Consider the following 18108-nt stretch of genomic DNA (forward strand, 5'->3'; position numbering starts at 1 on the left):
CGTGCCCCTCGCTAATGTGTCCTAAGTTCTGCCTAAAAGAAATCCAGGTGTGAATGAAACATGCGTAATTTTAGAGACATTGTACAGCCCAGTGCTCAATATCGACCTAAATTGTGAAAAGCGACCCAAGCATTTTTTTTTTTTTTTTCAACTCAATCATTATTTGTTTAAGTTCTATTCACTATTTAGCATCAAACGAATATGTGGCATTGTGAAAATACTACCCAGATCTTTCGCGTCTGACAAAATAAGAAACATTTCTTTTACATACTGAAGAGCAGCTGATTCACGACCCAAAGATTTTACAAATTGTTTTGTTAATCCCAAATTCATGTGTAGTGTCATAGAAGAAGAATCTTCTCTCTAGGCATTTATCACATTTTATGTTCCAGGAATTAGCTCTTTTCTTTCAGGCCATACGGTTTAATTATAATGCTGGCTATTTGCCCTACTGTCCCAAATACATAGAAAACAAGAGTGTTTTGCATATCCACTCTGCAATACAAGAATAAATCAATTATTTTGAAATTACCACATACGTTTCATTGGTGTTTTTCATATTGGATTTTCTCCAGCATGAGCACACTTGAATAAAGAGGGAATATGCGGCTGGTATTGAAGGATATTGGTTATTATAATGCAAAAGAACTGCCTTCAGACTACTTTTCGAACTGTCCATGAATAGATGTCACTCTTCAGTTCATATTTGAATCCGATTGTACTAAAAAGAGCACTTATATCAGAAGAGTAGAACAGTGAATCTTCCACAGTAAAATAGCCTGAAAATAGTTGGTGTCTGCTTCTGTACTTAGATATTTTACAGGAACGTAGTAGCAAGTTCCACTCCTTTAGTCGCAATACTAAAAGTTCACATCGAATTTTAAGGTAATTGTAGATCTCTAATAAGACGATCTAGTTCTTTTTGATTCAGTAAATGTGGTTGCTTAATATTTTCCTCAAACAAAGATTTGTTAGAACTGACGGAATCAGTTTTCTCTTAATCGAATTCCGTTTGAATTGGGGGTGATGGAATAGAGAATCCTCGCTGTGCCGAACAGGACAATATGCCAGGGTATTGAAGCTGTCATCTGTTCTTGTCCTTCTTGAAGTATGACAAATCGGCCATGCAAAAGCAACAAACATCGTGGTGATTGACAGATTTTCTACAAACTCGAGGAATGGCAAATGGCATACTTTTCTACTTCCACGCAACCAATGTTGCAGCGTTGACTGGCAGCTACCGCAAGATATATGTGTGGTACTTGGCGGCGTAAGTCTGCCTTAATTCTGGTACCTGAATTTGCTGTAATTGGATTACTACTCAGGCTACATTTAAGCTATTTACACATTTGATGTACATTTTCAGAAGCTGTGTTTTCTAAATATTGTAGTGCAAGAAAAATAAAACGTGCCGATATCACTGAAAATCTTGACATTAGGACAAAACCGATGCCGGATTCGTGTTCAGAGGTTTAAAATTATATTAATATTCGTCAAAAAATAATAATAAGCAAAATCTTGTATACCAGTGTTATTTGTAAGCCATTTTAAAAGGTGTCTTATCAAGAAACTCAAAAATACTTACAATCCTTGAATAAATCCGTAACAATATACAGAATTCAAAGTGAGTACCTTTTGAATTTATGAACATACTAATTACTTTAATTAATATCTCAACTCATATGAACTTCAACTTGTAGAAAACAGTCGTGACATATTCAAAGATTAATTTGAAAGGAAAAGAGTGATAGATTACCTACTGTATCTGTTGAAGCCAGTTTAATGTTGTTCACTTTGACTTATTTTCAAATTTGTTATTTCACTTTAAAACTATTTCTGACCAGTATGAAAAGTGGGTTGCTATTTTGCTAGATTATAAGCAGATTACGCTTCACTTGCACTTACATTTCTTCTTCTACTTTTATACATCGTGACCCAGGCTCCGAAGAGATTCAAAAGCTAGGTAATCTAAGAATTCTACACGAATCAAAAATAAATTCTAAGATGGATGTCTTACATTACGACCAAAACTTCCCAAGTTACGTTGTTTTAAGTAGAATTTCTTGTAGACTTCGTAAAGATTAAAAATTATCTTAATATCATAATTATATTCAGAGCATTTACTAATAATGTTTACATCTTTCTGAAAATCTGTGCATCTTTAAATTGTGATAATTTCTAAATCAGCAAATTATTAATTTTATTTTCAACTTCTCAGTTAATACAAACCTACCTGATTCTTCTTGAAAACGATTCAAATTGAAGGATAATTGAACACTAAACGGATGACAGAAATACGCTACATCTTTTTGGTCTCTAACAGATGTTAATGACCGCTGTGTTACTCCCGAAAGTTCATCGGAAGAACTTACACACCAACCTGAAAAAAAAAAAAAAAGAGTCTAAATAGAAATAGAACACGGGTAAATGTAGTGTTGTCACTTTTTTAAAGATTATTTTAATACATTATTCTCCACTTTCTTTGTTACTTAGTAAGTCATGGTATCCCTTCTTCTCCCCATACTGTCAACGTTACATTAAAGCTTACACAAATTATTGATACTCATAGACTTAATTGTACTATGTATTGTGTTTATTCAGTTCATTCAATATCAGAATAATTTAATAATCATTCAAAAATTATTAAGGGAGGATAAGGTGGCTCAGTGGTAGAGCGCTTATCTCTGGTACATGAGGTTTCTGGTTCGATACCCGGCCAAGTAAATTTGTGGTGAATAACATCGTGTCCGTGAGTTTTCTCGGGTACTTCCGTTTCCTCTTACTTTCTCATTATATTAATTCTTTCATCATCATTCACTTGCTTTAATCATAGTCTCCCTTAGCCTAAAAAGGCATAACCGTGGGACGTTAAACTGAAAACCGTGGGACGTTAAACTGAAAACCGTGGGACGTTAAACTGAAAACCGTGGGACGTTAAACTGAAAGATTTCAGATTACAAAATTATTTAAGACGATTTCAAAGAGATAACACATACAAAAAATGATTACAAATAATGCACAAATTATTAAAAACATGAACTTAGCATAGTCTTCTTTCTACGGACGCTTTCAAACTAACAACATTCAAAAATTCAACAACATTCTTTATCATTATTATTCTTTATCTTAATTACTTTGGTTGGACTGGATTTTTAGCATTTTTTTCAGCACCAAAGCTATGTGAAACGTAGACCTACAACTTAACGAGAGATCCAAACCGCATCCGTCGAGAATCGAACTCGAGCTTCCCATGCCGAAGACGTGTATGCTAACAATGTAGCCACGAAGGAGCTCTCATATCATGAAATTCTTTGCACGATATATTGTTGGTGGTTGAATGAGAAATTCACTTTTAATAATTAAATTTTAACGTCTGTTTTTCAATTATTTTTTATTAAAAATAAAAACGAATGTTCCTTCTAATCTGGCTTTAGTGTTAATTCGTGGAACTCTTATCATGAAACCTTACCTCAAATGTAATATGAATGGTAGCACTATGTAAATGATTTTACGATAAATTTTTACTATTGTACTCTTTTCAACTTGTCAATTGTTAGATCAAAATACAGAATTCCAACTTATTCACGATACTTGTAGATATATTACTTTCATTATAAAAAGAAGAAATGTGTTTATCGATTGTCGTTCTTCAAAATTTTAGTTACAGAATTAATTCGTACAGCTTACTCCTCTTGAATAACTCTTCCCAGTTCACATAAAATCTGACTTAACTTTTCTCGGTCTTCACCTTCCGTTATAGGTAGTATGTGCTTCACTGTCAGGATTATGTCGGCATTACGTCAGGATCAGCACAACACCAGAGTATGCAGTGAACTGAGCAAATAATGGTACTGTAAAGAGGGCTATCTCTTTAATTTTCAAAGAGGGTAAATTGTTGCTGCTCGGTTATGTGATACGAGCGTAACGAAAGAGGCAAGTGTGTTAGGTGTGTCGGCCTACATCACGGCACTCACAGCAAAACCACAATGGCAAAAAGGAATAGTGGTCAGAAGAAAACCCTCAGTGATACGTTCGGCCGACCATTAAAGCAGATTGTCACTCACAACTGATGCAAATGGCGGAAGAACTCAAGCAGCACTTCTCACAGCGTGTGTCGACTATCACAGTCTGCCGGCATGGTATGGACAACAGAGTTGGATTGCATAGGAGAAACAACTGCTAAGAAATCGGCACGACCCCGATGGTGCCGATAGTCGGATGAGTCATCGTTTACCTTATTTAATACTACGGACCGTGTTTCTGTGTGACGGACACAATGAAGCGTATTATCCGCAATGTCTCCGCTCAACTGTGACACATAGCCGCGTCTCTATAATGCGGTGGAACGCAATATTCTGGTTTTCAGTGGGTACTGCACTGACACTTACCGACTGCGTCACTGTTCGTGATTATGTCATAATTTTACGGGACAATGTGAATCATATGGCCCAGATATTGTTTCTGGACAATGACGCCATATTTCGGGATGAGAATGCGGAATGCAGAATGCGTCACAGCTAAATCTATTGTGACGTAATTTGAGAAACATCGGAATGAAGTTGAACACTTCCTCTGGTCCGCCCAATCCCCAGACCTCAACATAATTGATCATCTGTAGTCCGTTTTGGAGACATGATTCCGGCGTAGATTTCGGCTTCCAGTCTCTCTCACGGAACTAAGTGATGCACTGAATACGGAATGATGTAAGTAGACTGATCAATAAAGACTGTTCAACAGTGTTTATGAGGTGAATACAACAACAAGCCACAGAAAATGGAACACGTCTTTGTAGTAGAAGAAGTGATGAATAGATCGAACAAATGTGAAGGCCATGACGCAAGGAATGTGACCTTGGCAGCTGTTCAGGCATACGTAGTTTCAGTTTCCCATAAGGCAACATCGAAGTAACACGTGAACAGTACACAAATTCTGTTGACTATCTTGCGAAGATCAACGTTCCGTGTGTACCCCATCCTCCATATAGCCCTGATTTAGCCCCTTTTGATTTCTTTCTTTTCCAAGTTTGAATCAACACCTCCGGGAACGGAGTTTCGCATCTTTAGGGGCAGTGGTGAAAGCTGCGGAGGCGATTTTGAAGGATCTGTCCAAAAATGGCATCCAACATGTCTTTGATGACTGCCAAAAACGCTGGGACAAGTGCATTGCATGTAATGGAGACTATTTTTTAAAAACACTATCAACATTTAGAGGATTAGTACAGGTATTTATGTTTTATTCATTTATGATCATTCTTTATTGGTCAGCCCTTGTAATAATCCACTCGCTACCATTCACGATCTCTATGACTCCATTCCACGTCGTGAATCAGAGCTATTCTAAGGTCGAAAGTTGGTCTAACCACATATTAATCTGGTAAGTTGCGTTTTTATTTATTTATTTATTTATTTATTTTTTTGGGGGGGGGTATAAGCATCTAATACTTATTTGTACTTCAGTATTAGTTTCACCTTAATAAATGGTGGCGTTATCGTTCAAAGACAACTTTTAAAATTGAAAAAAAAAATCGCGATTTTCTTCAAAAGTACACATAAGGATTAACCCGTTTCAATTTAATTATTTCAAAATAGGACAACGGCCGTAACCATACTCAGAAGTGAGCATTAAGGTTATTCATTACGTCCAAATAGTTTGTGTCTAAAACGGTAGATGGCGCCACCGTCACCAATGTTAACATATGCAACTAATAAAATTAAAACAATCAAAAATAAAATGATTAATTCAAAAATTAAGCAAAAACGGATATAATCTGGTTAATGGACGTTACAAAATCTAGGGATTGGCACGTGTCGATTTCACTTATTGTTATTAGTTTCATTGTTAGAGGCCACCATTGTTAAGTAAACAATCAACTTTATCTGCCGTACTTTCTACCAGAAACTGACCAAACTTTACACACTTATTTAAGATTGAAATATCAAGGGAATGGTACGTGTCGATTTCACATATTGTTGTTAGTTTCATTGTTGAGGACCACCATTGTTAAATAAACAATCAACTTTATGTGCCACACTTTCTAAAACAAACTGACCAAACTTGGCACACCCATCCGATTAGCACAGAGACATCTAGTGAATGGTACCTGTCGATTTCACATATTGTAGTTAGTTTCATTGTTCGAGGAAACCATTGTTAAACAAACAATTGCTGGATTTTTCCATTGTTAAATAAACAATTAATTTTATCTGCCATACTTTATACTACAAACTAACCAAACTTGGCATACTTATTTACAATTGAGACATCTATGGAACCGTACGTGTCTATTTCACTTATTGTTGTTAGTTTCATTGTTAGAGGACATCATTGTTAAATAAAGAATCAACTTTATCTGCCATACTTTCTACCAGAAACTGACAAAACCTTGCGCACTCATTTAAGATTGAAATATCTAGGGAAAGATATGTGTCGATTTCTCATATTGTTGTTAGTTTCATTGTTCAAGACCATCATTGTTAAATACACAAGCGTTGGATTTCTACATTGTTAAATAAACGATCATCTTCATCTGCCATACTTTCTAACACAAACTGACCAAACTTGTCGCACCCATCTGATTACCACAGGGATATATACTGAATGGTACCAATCAATTTCTCAGATTGTTGTTAGCTTCATTCTTCGAGGCCACCATTGTTAAACAATCGTTGGATTTCTCCATTATTAAATAAACAATCAACTTTATCTGCCATACTTTCTATCACAAACTGACCAAACTTGCACAATCATTTACGATTGAGATGTCGATGGAACGGTACGTGCCGGTTTCACTTATTGTTGTTAGTTTCATTCTTAGAGGCCACCATTGTTAAAAAAACAATCAACTTTATCTGCCACACTTTCTACCAGAAACTGACCAAACTTTGCACACGCATTTAAGATTGAAATATCTAGGGAATGGTACGTGTCGATTTCACATATTGTTGTTCTTTCATTGTTAGATGCCACCGTTGTTAAATAAACGATCAAGTTTTTCTGCCACACTTTCTACCACAAACTAACCAAAATTTGCAGAATCATTTAAGATTAAGATATCTATGGAATGGTATGGGTCGATTTCACATATTGTTGTTTGTTTCATTGTTAGAGGCCACCATTGTTAAACAAACAATCAACATTAATGGCCATACGTTCTACCAGAAACTGACCAAACTTTGCACACCCATTTAAAGTTGAAATATCTATGGAATGCTATGTGAGATGTCGATGGAACGATACGTGCCTATTTCACTTATTGTTGTTACTTTCATTCTTAGAGGCCAGCATTTAAAAAAAAAAAAACAATCAACTTTGTCTGCCACACGTTCTACCAGAAACTGACCAAACTATGCACACGCATTTAAGATTGAAATATTTAGGGATCAACTGATCAAACTTGGCACACCCATCGGATTACCACAGAGATATCTACTGAATGGTACCAATCGATTTCATATGTTGTTAGATTCACTGTTCGAGGCCACCATTTTAAAACAATCGTTGGATTTCTCCATTATTAAATAAACAATCAACTTTATCTGCCATACTTTATACTACAAACTAACCAAACGTGGCATACTTATTTACGATTAAGATATCTATGGAATGGTACGTGTCGATTTCATTTATTATTGTTAGTTTTATTGTTAGAGACCACCATTTTTAAATAAACAATCAACTATATCTGCCATACTTTCTACCAGAAACTGACCAAATTTTGCATACCCCTTGAAAGTTGAAATATCTACGGAATGCTATGTGTCGATTTCACATGTTGTTGTTAGTTTCATTATTGATGGCCACCATTGTTAAATACAGAATCGTTGGATTTCTCCAGTGTTAAGTACACAGTCAACTTTTGTCTGCCATATTTTCTACCACAAACTAACCAAACGTGGCGCACTCATTTACGATTGAGATATCAATGGAATAGTTCGTGCCGATTTCACATATTGTTGTTAGTTTCATTGTTAGAGGCCACAGTTGTTAAGTAAACAATCAACTTTATCTTTCGTACTTTCTAGCAGAAACTGACCAAACCTTACACACCCATTTAAGATTGCAGTATCTAGGGAATGGTACGTGTGGATTCCACATATTGTAGTTAGTTTCATTGTTGAAGGCCACTATTCTTAAATAAACAATCAACTTTATCTGCCATACTTTCTAAAACAAACTGACCAAATTTGGCACACCCATCGGATTTGCACAGAGATATCTACTTAATGGTACAAGTCGATTTCACATATTGTTTTTAGTTTAATTGTTCGAGGCCACCAATATTAAATAAACAATCGTTGGATTTCTCCATGGTTAAATAAACAATCACCTTTATCTGCCATACTTTCAACCACAAACTAACCAAACTTTGCACACTCATGAACGATTGAGATATCTATGGAATGGTATGTGTCGATTTCACATATTGTTGTTCTTTCATTGTTGAAGGCCACCATTGTTAAATAAACAATCGTTGAATTTCTAAATTGTTACTTAACAATCAACTTTATCTTACACTCTTTCTACCACAACTAACCAAATTTGGCGCACTCATTTACAATTGAGACATCTATGGAACGGTACGTGTCGATTTCACTTATTGTTGTTAATTTCATTGTTAGAGGCCATTATTATTAAATAAAGAATCAACTTTATCTGCCATACTTTCTAGCAGAAACTGACCAAACCTTACACACTCATTTAAGATTGAAATATCTAGGGAAAGATATGTGTCGATTTCTCATATTGTTGTTAGTTTCATTGTTGAAGACCACCATTGTTAAATACACAAGCGTTGGATTTCTACATTGTGAAATAAACGATCAACTTTATCTGCCATACTTTCTACCACAGACTAACCAAACTTTGCACACCCATTTAAGATTGAAATATGTAGGAAATAGTACGTGTTGATTTCACATATTGTTCTTAGTTTCATTGTTGGAGGCCACCATTGTTAAATAAAGAATCAACTTTATTTGCTATATTTTGTACCAGAAACTGACCAAACTTGGCACACCAATCGGATTACCACTGAGATATCTAGGGAATGGTACTTGTCGATTTCACATATTATTGTTAGTTTTATCGTTTTAAGCCACCATTGTTCAATAAATAATTGTTGAATTTCTCCATTGTTAAATAAACAATCAACTTTATCTGCCATACTTTTTACCACAGATTAACCCAACTTAGCACACTCCTTTACGATTTAGATATCTATGAAATTGTACTTGTCGATTTCACTTGTTGTTGTTAGTTTCATTGTTAGAGGCCACCATTGTTAAATAAACAATAAACTTTATCTGTCATACTTTCTACCAGAAACTGACCAAACATTGCGTACCTGTGATTGAAATATCTATCCTATGGTTCATGTCGATTTCACATATTGTTTTAGTTACGTTGTTGGAGACTAACATTGTTAAATAAACGATTCACTTTATTTTCCATACTTTTTACCAGAAGCTGACCAAACTTGACATATTTACGATTCAGAAATCTAGAGAATGGTACATGTCGATTTCTCATATTGTTGTTAGTTTCATTGTTGGAGGCCTCCATTTTTAAATAAACAGTAAACTATTTTCCATACTTGCTACTAGAAACTAAGCAAACTTTGCTTACCTATTTACGATTGAAATATCTATGGAATGATACATGTCGATTATCAAGGGCTAACAAGCCCTAGCCAAATTGTGTGTAATACATCAGTATGCGTTGGGATCAAACGATAATTATTCGTGATCATACGAGCTGGACAAATTCCGATTGAATTTGTTTTCATGGTGGCTGTGGTGGAGGGGCTAACAGGTCATCGGTAAATGTTATTGTTCGGAAAATGGAATAGTAAAAAAATAAATAAATAAATAAAATAAACATATTTCAGTCAGAACTTTGTTGCGCCTGTTTTGTAACCAGTGTGAACTAGTTGTGTGCCTCCAGATTTTTTTTTTTTTTTTTTTTTTTTTTTTTTTTTTTTTTTTTTGTCTCAGGTGGAGCGAGATGGCCCCCTACAGCGTTCCTAGAATTACACTCTAAAAGCCCACAGTGTTCCTAGAATTGCACTCTAAAAGCCCCTCCCATACAGCTGACCTGTGCTTCCCAGCGGACACCTCACATTTGAACTCTGTTGAGATTCTATGTAAGTATTCTATGTATTCTATGTAATAAACATGTATTAGGGAATGAGAAGTTCTCGAAATAAATTTGCAAGCTGAATATTTTTTCGCGACATAAGTGAAGAGTGATTATATACCCTTGAAGAGTACCCTGGAGAGTAAGAAAGCTCTAAGCAAAATAATCATTGAATAAATAGCAATGTAATCACAGTAATGTGTATACATGGCATGTTGTATTTCTACCAGATTGTCAGAGCACTAATTCTCTCATTTTTTGATGTGAGCGATCTCGCTATCGAATTTCCAGAAGAACATTTAAAAAAAAGTTGTATTTAGGTCTATTCCATTTTAAACAAACGAAAAACGTTGCGTAAAAGAACTTTCCATGTTAAAATATTTGATGGGTAGAGTAGTTTGTGTGGGATTTGATTGTTATTGCATGTATCTATTGCATGCTGAATTGTTCAACTGGGAAAGCAGCCAGGATATTCATTCTGACGGTTACAAGCCCGTGAAAATACAGAGCAACAGTTACTCCAAGGGAGTAGATAATAGATAAAAATCCTTAAAACTACCGTGGGAGAGAGAGCTGAAAGAAGGTATAGTGTGAAAGTTTGGGCCGGAACTAGGGAAGTTCCGCCAGGAACGCAGAATCACCTGTATACAGCTCTCATTGTTGAGACACTAAAATTTTTCAATTACTCGTATACGGAAGATAAACATTACGAAACTATTTTTATTTATTTATTTATTTACTTATTCCTCGGGGGGTAGTCTATCTCAAAAGATTACGATTAGCATAATTCTATGTTTCAGGAGTGCGCTTCGAACCCACCCCCCAGAGGCGGTTTTTTGGGCGGGCGAACTATACCTTGTCCGCAGGTCCACACATTAATTAAAGTATATGTAACACACATGTACGTGTGTGTGTGTGTGTGTATGTATATATATATGTGTGTGTGTGTATATGTATGCTAAATGTAAAATATTTTTGAGCCAATGTTTCCAATCTAAATAATAGAGCCCCACGGCTCCAACTCGCCAAGGGCTCCATAAGAACAAATTCCGCCTGTGTCACCTTCTACACATCAGTGGCTATGCCCATAGTATATTCTATTATAACAATTGACTGAATGTGCTGTTCAAGTTTCACTTTCTTGGAAAGAGAATGCGTAAGACTCTCTTAGTGTTCCAACGAGACGGGACTCGACTCTTTGAAGCGAGACACGATACCATACGAAACGTTTTGTGAAATGTCTCGTTTCGTGTCTCGAAAAATACAAACACAGTTTCTGAATTTGCTTAAAAATTTATTAACTCGGAATAAATTATTTGCCTTCGAAATGTATACCATCTTTTATTATTTCAAATGATCGAAATAATTCAATGTTTCAAATCCTACAAAGAACAGGGAATACCTAAAGAATTTTTTAAAAATGATTCTTACAAACAGTTTTCACTTCCATTTTTTAATCGATTCAAGTTTAATTATTTTGTGATAGTGCTCCAGATTCAAACACAAATGTAAAGCGTTCATTGAGATCAGTGTTTCAGAAGATTTTATTCCGGGGGCTGGTGAAGATATCTACGTATAAAAATCCTGTTATAGAAGTACAAGTAGAAGTGGTAATTTTATCAGTAACTATTGTTTCATGGTTTTTCTCGTTCCGAACCAAGACTAGGGATGCGCACGAGACAAGATTTGTGGCTGTCTCGTCTCGAAAATGTGCTGTAAAATTGATGTCTCGACTCGAAAAATGTATATTTTACTATTGGAAGAGCTGTGTCTCGACTCGAATTTTGTCAGGAAAATTCTGTCTCGACTCGTCTCGTGCGCCTCCCTAACCAAGACAGAAACGTGTCAGCCTTTCTCGATACTGAGTTTTGAAAAGATGCTGATTTGACAACAAAATTTATCTTTTTTATTGTTTTATGATGTTATTCGAAGCTAAACCATTTTTAAATGGGAAAGTTACATAGGCCTCCTTATTTGTTGAAGTGGCGCCAGGGGTTCTGAAAAAACTATATCAGAATAAATGGGGAAATCTTGCCTTTCGACTGTACTGACGGTATTGACAAATGTTCCTATCGAAGTAATTACTGGTTCAGTCGAATCTAAGCAGTCGTTGCTGAAAGATTGCAGTCGTGTTGTGTGTTGTGCTACCAAACAAAACTTGGTTAAAAGTTGTAATTTTAACCACTTGGTATAACAGCTCTTTTGTGGACCTCAGCCTTTCTGGTGTTGCCACGAGACGAGACAGAACCATTCGATACGAGACGAGACGGGCAGATCTTTTCTAGACGAGACGACACAGCCAGAATTCTCGTCTTGTCTCGTGGCAACACTAGACTCTCTAGATATATCAGTAAAAGGAATGACAACGTTCCTCACGGAGCACGTGTTAGCTCTCAGCCTCTTTCTTTCACTGATGTTTGTTTACATAGTAGATGAATATATAGAGAGTAACAAAAGGATGAGATATGCAGATTCTCCTGAAACCACATTAAAATTGTATCAGTATTTGGAGCTTGTTATAAATGGATTTAATGGGTAGCTAAAATAATTCTTGGAATTGATCATACAGTATTGATATAAAAAAAAAAAAAAAAAAAAAAAAAAAAAAAAAACATGGAAACAAGTAAAGACAAAGAACTGAAATCGTGAATTTGTTTTCAAAATACAGAAATCTCGAAGGAATATCTGTTTAGCCGACTTTAATTGTAAACGAATTTTGAATAAATTTGCATTCCTTGAATTCTTATACATAAAAAATAGAAATCTTTCTTTTAGCGTACGAATGAGAGGCTTTAGGAAATTAGGCCAAGATAATTAAAATGATACTGTCCTTTACAAAATTTAAGGGGAAGACCACGATCGAAAAAGTATCAGTCAAACTATAAAGGTCAATGGTAGCTTTTGTCATTTCTTACGACCACTATATGCACCTTATTGCGAAAAATTTATTCCTATTATAAAACCGCTATCGTTCAATAAATGTCAAATTTAATAGATCTTGAGAGATGAAATTGTCATTACATCTGTCGCATAATATATTCTAGCTTTGGGACCCATGTCATTATATGACTTTCACGATAAGTGACAAGAAGAATATAAATCCCAAGTTCAAAACGTAAGGAAAGAAACCGGTTGTTCGCCCTTCAAATTATGAAAAATGTACCAAAATGGTTGAAATTATGATTTTGTATTTCTTTACGAGAAAGAAGAATAAAAATAAAAATTGGAGCAATTATGTATGTATAAGGCCACTATCTTCTTCAAGTTACTAAACTAACTTCAAGTGTTTCAACCATTTTTGACACATATCTCGAAAGCTTTTAGTGAAATTAGAGGCAAGAATACGTGGTTGATAATGAGCTTTTTAATTATGTCACAATACTTTTGAACTTTACCTTATGAGAAATGGCATATTCCGAAAATAATTCAGTACCACCCTAACCTGAATTTTACCAAAAGATTAGCGAAAGTGATACGGTGTGCGTCGTCCAGGGTTTAATTCCCGGTGTGGCACTCAAACATTGCTGTGTTGACCAAACATCGAGAGAAAAGTTGGGAAACTAAAAGATAGCGGACTTCAATCTAGACAGCCGGCTACGTTAGGTGTAGTCGTGCTGACCACTAACATAAGCCCGCTGCAGACTCAGATCACAAGGGACTGTTGCGCCAGGAGTTTATATATATATTGGTGTTATTATTTTACCTTACCTCTCAGTAGCGTAAGTAAGGACGAATGGGCCTCCCCGCAAAAATGTTAAACGGACCCCCTCTATCCACATCCATGAGTCACGTAAAATTTACAGAGAACAGTTTTGACTTTCTATGTTCTATCTAGTGAGTCACAACTTGCTCATATGCAAAAAAATGCACATTATATTATTATTATTATTATTATTATTATTATTATTATTATTATTATTATTATTATTATTATTGTGCTATAGTTTTCGTCTATTCTGCTGTACCAACCTCGAGAGTCTACGACATCCGACATTTTTAATGAGGTGTAGTCGCCCCACTTTTTGTTGTTTGGTTCGATGCTGGTTTCACTGTCCTTTTCCCACCTTTGAAATACATAAGCACGGCAGATCGCGAAAACTCGACAAGTCGCGCTGTTTCCGAAATGAAGCTCCCAGCCATTTACTCACCCTGATATACCGTCGTCCTTCCCCATTCAAGGCACAAGCATCACACTGACTAATCGAGTGAGATTCTTGTCACGTTTGGCGCGCGGTTGTGTTATGCCTTGTAGCTCTTATGTCTGCACAATGATTTCGTTCAAAAAGTAGCGAGTGGTCATAATGTTTTCGCTGGTCAGTATAAGTTTTGTTGGCATTTAATTTACTAAATAATCGCTCAGGTGTTACCGTCTTCACAGGTAAAAATGAGATATAGTTGTAACATCACATAATTTTTAACATCCTAACATTATAAAGTTTAACTTCGAAACTGAAATGGGCTTCTCAATGTTGCGGGCTCTGCAGGCCCTTTAGTTGCGCCACAGCATTCTCTCTACTCAGAAGAACACCGTGTGCGTGGGTTTTCTCGGGGTTCTCCCGTTTCCTCCCACTTTCTTCATTCCACCATTTCATTCATCACTCATCATCACCGTCTCCTTTAGCCTAACCGGCATAACCGTGGGACGTAAAACTTAAAGATTTCATTTTCATTTTCTCTACTCAGAAGGATAGGGACAAATAGAAAAATCAAAATTCATTCTGTCCATTTTTCAAGCATCATACACTTCAGGAAAAAAAATCATATAATACTGATATGTAAGAAAATATTGGTATTGTTTGTTTTCTGTATACAAAGAACCATTTAGTTTTTTTATCTCATATTATGGTAATAATCGAAAAAAAAAAAAAAAGAAAGAAAAGAACTTCATGTGATAAACGGACGAAAACAAATTTGTCAACGCGATGCGAATGACGTTCTCTGCAACCTAATTCACGTTTTTCGTACAAAAACTCTATTCCTACCTGCGAAAAGAAAAGATTTCTGTTACCCGTCAATGGTTGAGATTTTGCCCTGCGGCTGAACAACACGGCTTGTAAAAATAGACTCTGACTGACTGCAGGTGCACGAAGGAAAAAAAAAAACTGTTGGATTCCTCTCCCCGCCCACTTCAAGTGTGGATATCATGGACACATTCAAACTGAGCGGTACGATCTTTCAGTTCTTTCCAGTAGAGGAGCCAGCAGTGATTGCTAAAAGAAAAAGTGAGCATCTGGTGGCGAAAAGGCGAAGTGCTCGGACAAGGGGGTGGGCACAGTAACCTTAATATTTGTGTATTTGTACAGTAATATATTGTTACGATTTAACTGCAACTTAAACTGTATTATTTCAATTTAATTACTTCAAAATGGGTAGTGATGCTGTTGAACAGGAATGCGCTTTAATGTTTATTATTACATTTGAACATTAATATTTGTGTAAACGCATTTTGATTGGTAGGCAAACTCAATAAATAAATAAATAAATAAATATGTATAAATAAATTTGTTAAATGTAACAATTAAAGCTTTTAATTAAACGTGATTTTAAGTGATAATGTTTAGCGGGCCGAAGGCTCGGGCGCAGCAACTAGTATAATTAATCAATAAAGGTCATCACATCCCATTAACCTCAAAAACTCGACCAATATAGACTAGAGTAATATATTTGTCTTGTACGAAAACTACATACCCTCTTCCCGGTATGTATGAAGTTAATTATTAGGAAAAAAATGTCAATCTTTTTATGTTTTATTTCTTTTCACTTCCAAACTTCTTTCGAAGAAAACACTACGTTTTTTAAAATATATACTTACTTTTTATAGTACTCTTACCTTTAGGCAAGTCAAAGAAGTAATGGACGAAAAGATTGTTGTATCCAAATTGCTCTACAGAAATAATTTCTCCCATAATGTGTAAATCCAACATACCATGAGGTGGTAGAGAGAACTCTGTTCCTATTTGAAACTGCAGTAGCTGTGTATGGTGACTAGAAATCTGAAAAAAAAATCGATTTTATCCCTCATAATTAGGGCTCGGATTTCTAAGAACTAGAAACTTTGAAAATGTGCATGCATATATATTTTTGGACAAGTTATTTTCAATGAGCAAGTTTTCTCCTTCTTCCTTGGGTTTACGGAGCTCCCAAAAGAGACAACAGTAAAAAATGTCGTTAGATCACGTAAGTGTCAACATTCAAAGGTGAATTTAACATTAATTGTATAAAGATAGTGTTACTTCAAGCGGCAGAGTTCAAAGCAAGACAAATGAACAACGAACAGAGGAATAAGTAATACAAATGTAATGGAAAAATGCAAGTTCCACGAAAGTGTGGTCAAGTTACACAGGTGGCCAACTTAGAAAGGTAGTCAAATGAACAAGTTCGATTGTAATAGTTTCAGCTGACAAATACACGAAACGTAATTATGTCACATGTCCAAAATCCTACCACTCTGTTTCTATATCCTAGGCATGTGATTCCTAATCTAGGGTACACATACATCTGGGGGCTGTTCATGAGTACAAATTCTTGCGATATATAATTATTTAGGCTTGATGATGTAATGGCGAATAAGAAAGTTGGATACAATCATAATTGAAACACAATTTCATACGCCGAAAGTTGTAAACTTTTATTCAGAGCTTTTTTTGAGAGGTACACGTAAGGATCATTGTTAAGTATCGAAATAACGGATACCATCTTTGAAACAGGTTTAACAACGGGTACATGAAATAGAAAGGGTTAGAAACCAATACTCTAAGACACTGCATTCTCCAGATAATAATAATATATTATCTTTTGTTTTACAGTTATTTTGAAAGAAAAGGAAAATGGCGATAATTTTAAAGACTGAAAAAGCAGAATGGCGATAATTAGGATGACCTGAAAATACAGCAAGCATCACTGCAGCGCATTCTACGTAGCTAAAACAGGAAATCTACATACATCTCCCGACACAAACAGGAAATATAGTATACCCTTAAATGATTTACCTTTTAGGTATTGAATACTTCATAAATGTCGTTTATTTTAGACGCACTGCAGTCATTCTTTATCAAAAGCATATAGATCAGATATTTTAAGCATTCTGAATCTCACATACTGAGACAAGCCAGGATGTTCTCCATTTATTTAAGTATACGTTTTTATCGCGATGAAAAATCACGCAAACTTGTATATATTCAATCATAGATTTCAATGAATTTGTTCTAAGAAACCGTTAGAATAACTTTCTGTTTTGAATACAACAGCAACACTAATCACATTATGTTACTAATCCTTTTACTGTCAAATATATTAGGGTCAATCCATGCCAAATGATCGAGAAAAAAGAAAAATTGTCGCTCGATCTTTTCAAAAAAATCTAATTTTCTCATGAATGTTTATACTATATCAGGGCACTTCAAAATCACAATTAATTATATTTTTTTAAAACATCTCGTAGCAACGCAGCTTCTGCCGCCATTTTGCGTTTTCTCGATTTCAGGCGTTTACGTTGTTTTCAATATCTCTCAGCATGTGTCTGCCCTAGCAAACTGAAAATTGGTGGACGTGTCTAACTTGTGTAGAGCTAAAACTCTGTCCTCTTAACAGTTTTGCCTAAAACCACTTGAAAGGGGTCAAATCAGGGCCTACAGTAGCAACAGTTTTGGACATTGAAGACATATTTGGGAAGAGGAAGCAACTAATATAAGAGGTCTGAATTTTTGTGTGCATGTAGTCCGGGTTCATACGTTTATATTCAAAAATTTGCAGACCTGTAGCTGCTCCCAAAGGCCTGAAAAAATATCGTAAAATTGGGAAATTATGTCAATTTGGCATATTTCATTGTCCAATATCTCCAATACTTTGACCCCCTTCTGCTCAAAAACACAAAACGCGGTTTGTTGTGTATTATGGGATGCTAAAGGACTAACTATTCTTAAAATTTCAGATTTTTTATCCAGGCCCATTGGATATATTGGACAGTGAAATATG

General features: G+C 35.4%; 1 protein-coding gene across 1 annotated transcript in view; it reads right to left on the reverse strand.

The window, feature by feature from the left end:
- LOC145692980 (tectonic-like complex member MKS1) overlaps nucleotides 1-18108 on the reverse strand; it is a 77371-nt gene that overhangs the window by 12878 nt on the left and 46385 nt on the right. The window contains exons 7-8 of the mRNA XM_081768605.1: nucleotides 15965-16127; nucleotides 2234-2380 (exon numbers count right to left, since the gene is read on the reverse strand). Coding sequence (XP_081624731.1) covers nucleotides 2234-2380; nucleotides 15965-16127 — 310 coding nt within the window. The remainder of the gene's footprint in view (nucleotides 1-2233; nucleotides 2381-15964; nucleotides 16128-18108) is intronic.

Source organism: Thermobia domestica, chromosome 8, assembly GCF_964235325.1.
Source record: "Thermobia domestica chromosome 8, izTheDome1.hap1.1, whole genome shotgun sequence".
Taxonomy (NCBI): Eukaryota; Metazoa; Arthropoda; class Insecta; order Zygentoma; family Lepismatidae; genus Thermobia; species Thermobia domestica.